At 43.7% G+C, this 5575-nt stretch overlaps 1 protein-coding gene across 1 annotated transcript; it reads left to right on the top strand.

Annotated features, from left to right (window-relative positions):
• Positions 1-2572: 2572 nt before the first annotated feature.
• Positions 2573-5152, top strand: LOC148020990 (uncharacterized). The gene is made up of 2 exons (XM_087699490.1): positions 2573-2912; positions 3088-5152. Exons 1-2 carry the CDS (start codon positions 2616-2618, stop codon positions 4348-4350), a joined length of 1560 nt encoding a protein of 519 aa, XP_087555616.1. The 5' UTR covers positions 2573-2615; the 3' UTR covers positions 4351-5152.
• Positions 5153-5575: the final 423 nt, after the last annotated feature.

Here is a 5575-nt window from a genome sequence, read left to right as displayed (position 1 = left end):
GTCTTCAGCTACATAAATAAATCAACTGGTTAGAAATCAATCCTAACCTTAATTTATTACGAGTGTGCACTCTAAACTCATAAACGTTTATTAATTTAATATGCATTTTGTGGAATCACCCGCTATGGAATCACCCATGTACACACTAAATTAATGAAACGCCCGAAAAGGATAGGCGTCCCCATCAACTTCTCGCACAAAGAATCCACTTTGTGTATGAGCCCCGGTCATCAAAGTTTACAGAATCCACCGTAAAACCTCACGGAATCCACCGTGAAATATGCCTCCTGGCATCAAACCTAACCTTCCTGAATAGAATCCGACTACAAAGCAATTGAGATTGCACAAGCAGTGGACATAAAGAGATAATAAGGTCTTGCATTGGTTCTCTTTATATATTTTGGATACCATGGCTATATGGATTATTAGTTATTGCACTCCAAAAGATGCATGGGACATTTTGATGAAGAACTATGAAAATGTTACTCATGCCTTGAAAGATTCAATTGAAACAATAGTTTAATAATGCGACACAAAATGGCAAGAATATTCAGGCATAGACTATAGAGATCAAAACCATTGCAAATCAACTTTCATCCATTGGATCTAAGATCAAAGATGATGACTTTCTTGCAATCACATTGAATGGCTTGGGAAAGGAATATAAGGCATTCGATTCATCGATCTTGGTGAGAGTAGATGTCCCTGATTGGGATGAACTACTTTCCTTGTTTTGCTGCACGAGGAAGTCAAACCTGGTTTGAACACTTGTTCTAGTACCTCTCTCAGGGTAGAGACATAATATTTTACTCTAGTCAGTAAGATACAAGTGGCAAAGCTCATGGAGCTTTTCCAGGTCATAGGGATACTAGGAATGCCTATGGATAGTAGTAACATAATGCATGGTAGGGTTCTCATGTGCAAGGCTAATGTGGATCTAGAGCCTTTACAGGCAAGGGGAGATCACCTAGAGGCAAAGGTGGTGCTTGGCAGTCACATGATCAGTCTAACATGGATAAAGACTATCATTATTATCGTAAATATGGACACATAGCAAAGGGCTACCACAAAAAGCAATTAGACATGAAGACAAAACATAGACAACATGTCAATCATACATCTTCCAGTGATACTCATGATGATAAAAAGAATAGGCTATTTGCTATGCAATGTGTTTCTAGGGATATGCTTAGGCAAGGCAAGGATGAAAAGTGGTATGTAGAATCAGGAGCATCGAATCACATGATTCAACATAATGAGTGGTTTGATGAGTTGACAACAAAGTCTCTTGGATATGTATGCACTAGTAATGACACAAAGCATTATATCTAGCATACAGGTGTGGCTTCACTAGTCGTGCATGATGGCAAGAAGAAAAGCTTGCATGATGTGTTACATGTATCAACAATCTCTAAGAGTCTACTATTTGTTGGACAAATGGCAGAGAAGAATCTGCAAGTCAGATTCAACAGGGATGGTTGCAAATTGATTGCTAGAGAGGCAAGATTAGAGTGGGCAGGATGTTCACTTTAGATGCATCTATCCCTATGTTGAAAGTAGCCATGTTTTCTCAAGATAACAGAGTGATTAGGGACATAGAAATTTGGCACAAATGCATTGATCATGTAAATATCTGGAGGCCAAAAACTATGCAACAAAAGCAAGTTGTACTTGGCTTGCCAAAGTTTAAGTACACTGATTTTGATGGGCACAAGGAAGCCTGATGATGCATGTCCATCTTAAACAACCATTCAAAGATGAAGGTAAGAGTTAAATGAGTCATCCCTAAATGTTGAAACTTCAGACATTGTAAGCACATGCAAAAAACATGTGGTTTATTTGTGTCTAGGGCCAAATTGCTACTTTACCTTGAAGGGTGTTCAACCCTTACACAAGGTAGCTACTTTGGTGCTACTTTGAGGCTAGCTAAAGTGTGGTGAGGTGTGAGATTGTAGTTAAAACTTAAAAGGTCAAAGGGAGGACATTCATCTAGACAAGTGGAGACAGTAGAGGTGTGGATCGAATGTGGTGAATGCTAGACCATTGAAAAACATGTCCACAATTGCAAAGACTTTCCAACATGCCAATTACATTTCACATTAGTAATGGCAAGATAGTCTTTTATGTGCTTTGGCTAATATATGCATGGGGTTCTATCCAATATTTTCCACGGGAAGGCTCCCACATCGGAACGATTGTGAATGTGACCCAAACGTCTCTAATGATGGTGTTATGTAATTCCCTATTGTCTATATGCAAGAGAGAGAGAGAGTGTGTGTGTGTATGCGTGTGTGTTTGTGTGTGTGTGAGAGAGAGAAAATGATGCTATGATGTGTGAACGGAGGTAACGCAAAAAGATGAACCCAACAAGGTCTATAATCTATTTTAACTTGAGATACTTTCACCAAAGAAATCTATCTTGGGACAGACCAAGGTTCATTAGGTGTTCTTATTTAAGGGGTAAGGAACTCGTGTGAGGGGAAAGAACGGAGAATGTGCAACGTATATGCGTACGTGTATGCGTTGTGCATCACACGGGAACTTGGAAGAGGGAGAGACAAAGGCAGAGAGAGAGAGAGAGAGAGAGAGAGAGAGAGAGAGAGGGAGGCCGTTAGATGGCAGGCGCGAAGGTCGTATTGCCACTAGCATCCATGTATAACAAGAAGGTGCCGTGGACGGCTTGGGAGGACGAGATGCTGATAAGGTACGTAAGGGAGTATGGGGAGGGGAATTGGAACGACGTCAGGAAGCTGTGCCCTGGCCTCATGCGCCAGGGCAAGAGCTGCCGCCTTCGCTACAAGAACCACCTGCGTCCTGGCCTCTCCCGGGGCTCTTTCACGCCAGCCGAGCAGCGCATCGTCCTCGCTAACCAAGCCCGCCACGGCAATCGATGGTCTAAGATAGCCGCCATGGTAGGGTCATAACCATTGCCATAGTCAGTATAGTCAGCAAGCATCCTTACTGTATCAGTTTTAGTAATGACTAATGAGTGTCCTGTTACTTGTCACTGTATTTGTTAACATTATCGTCATCGTCACGAGTTAATACTATGGTAGGGCATCGTAGTGATTCGTATCTGCTATGCAGTTGCCTGGTCGCACCGACAATGATGTGAAGAACTACTGGAACTCCCGCTTGAAGAAGCTCCGCCGCCAAATCCAGCTGAACAAGCTGAGGCCCAGCAGTAGCAGCAGCTGTGCTACGGCAGTCAGCCCGCCAGCTGCTCCGAATCCATGGATTAGCCCTCCAATAGCCATGGCTGCCTCTGACTGTACTAATTCGTCTATAGGAAACCATGCGAGTTGTAATGCATGCCTTCTCAGCTCTGTCGCGACGTCTTTACAGTCTACCGCGCTCAGCAGTCTCTGCAGTCCTGCAGCTTCGATCGACGCTTCCACTAGTTCTGTTGCTGCTTTAATGGTCCCTCCATGTCTGGAAACTGTGCCAGCCGATAAGTTTAACCTGGTACGCGCCAGTCCACAGCATGATGATTTTCAAATCAGCTCCGATGTAGTTCTGCCATTCGTGGAAAATGAATTAGCTACAATTATCCCTTCCTCACTCCTAGATGCTGTGGACAATACTGATAATAATCTCAAGGGCGGCTTATGTCAGCAGACACAACAGTACGTTGCCTGTATGTATGACTGGCAGGTACCAGCTACTGCAGTAAACGACCATGTTCCTGAGCTTGAAGAGATACTGGCAGTTGGCGCTGCTGCTGCCAGGTGCAGCTTTGGCGATATTATTCAAATTCCCACCGAAGGCAGGGGCACAGTTATGAGCTCCGTTATGGCATGCAAAGCTGGATCCGGCAACCTGCTGGCCAGTTACCAACTGGCACCTGGCAGCATGTCAGGGCTCCCTTCAGTCCAAAAACCGGCCACTGGCAGTCCGCCCGAGCTCCCTTCAGTCCAAAAGCTACTCTGCATCGATGCATATTATGTGCCATGCGGCTATGGCGATGGTCTGGAGTCTCTAATTGGCGGGCCTGCATCCACATTTGGCGCGGGTGACGTCATGGTGGGACCCGCCCCGTCTATTCCAGGCAACAACGGTGACGCCACGCCCAGCTACGTTGTTAGCCGTGACTATATCTCTACAGATGGCCACGGTTTATACAGTACGGCGAGCTCCAATATACTAGACGAGTGTATCAGTAGTGATCCAGCAGGGGCTGATCTTTCTTTCCTAGCATCTGTCGTGATGAGGGCCAGTTCCTTGGAAAGCCTGCTCATGGATTCCTCTGTCTGGAACGCCATGCCATCTGCTTACGAGAATGAGATGCTCCAGGGTGTCGATCCTAGCGAGCATATTGCTTTCGTCTCTCATGAACCTTTACTGGTGTGACTACCCACGATGCTTAATCGACGCCATGAAGGCGTTGCCGAACATTCTGGGTTAGCATCTAATCTATTAACATGTTTACCTGTTTCCCAGCTTTATCGAAGCGTGCAGCGATAATTATTCCTACACTTGCACACACACATACAACGACACAGAGAGAGATAGAGAGAGAGAGAGAGAGGTACACTAAGGTTGACTAGTTGAATTTGTGTGAGTGTTGCTATGGTTAATCTTATGTTTTTCAATGGGTGAACTTATTATTTGCGTGTTCTCCCATCTTCCTGTCAAGAGACATTTACTTCTGAATCCAACCTGAGCAATATGAGAAAAGCCATTGCGGCCTGGATTGTTTAACTTACAACCAATAATTGCTAACAGGGCAAGGAGGTCCTTCTAACTTCTAAGCATGCTCGGAGAGACGCCACTTGCCCCGTTTCAGGCCTTGGCGAAACTGCATTATGATTTTTTGGCTTTCAGAACCACCGAAAGCAAGTGTTTCGTCATAAATGTCTTTGGTGATATAAGAACAGACTACAACTTTGTCGACAAGTCCCGTGCTTTATCTGTACTGCTAGTTCACTGTCACAGGTACCCAAAGCTAGCTTTGAACTTTGAAGACGAGTTAATTTAGCATAAGGGTTGAATTCTTGAAACACTTATGGGGATATTGTGTGATGTTTTACAATAAGGAGCTTTATAGTCCACGTAGACAAAGGAAGTAATTTATATCCTTTTTACAAAAAGCAAATAGCCCATCTCCTTGTGAGAATGAAGTGATAGAGTTAATAGTGGCAAGTAGCTTTGATGGTGGTAAGAATGCTATCCAATTCCTATTCTTATGGATATCATCCCTTTTTGTTGTGATTATCACCTAGTGTTCCAAATTGGTCCTTCCTTTGTTTGATTTGGACCTCGAAGAGGCCTTGGATTGGATTACTAAGTCCTCTAAGATTGGCCCAAATGTGCAAAAATAAACTCAAGCTTCAATGAGGAAATAGAAAAAGCTACATCTCCTTTGAACAAGGCATCATTACGTTGGCACGAAATGGCTCAAAGGCAATGCACTTGAGTAAAGGTTTAGAGCAGGATAGGAAGGCTACTACTCCTTGATGATAGTCTATAAGAAGTCGAGAATTTCCATGTTGTGCTTGCATTGTAGAAGAAAGTGAACATTAGATTCTACTTCTATTTTACACTTCAAACATTTGCCATCTCCCTTACCAATCTG

The sequence above is a fragment of the Lygodium microphyllum genome, chromosome 18 (assembly GCF_053477565.2).
Source record: "Lygodium microphyllum isolate KBCC chromosome 18, Lygodium_microphyllum_v1.1.10, whole genome shotgun sequence".
In the NCBI taxonomy this organism is placed as follows: Eukaryota; Viridiplantae; Streptophyta; class Polypodiopsida; order Schizaeales; family Lygodiaceae; genus Lygodium; species Lygodium microphyllum.
Note: the sequence above shows the minus strand (reverse complement) of the source record. Positions and strands in the feature narration are given on the sequence as shown.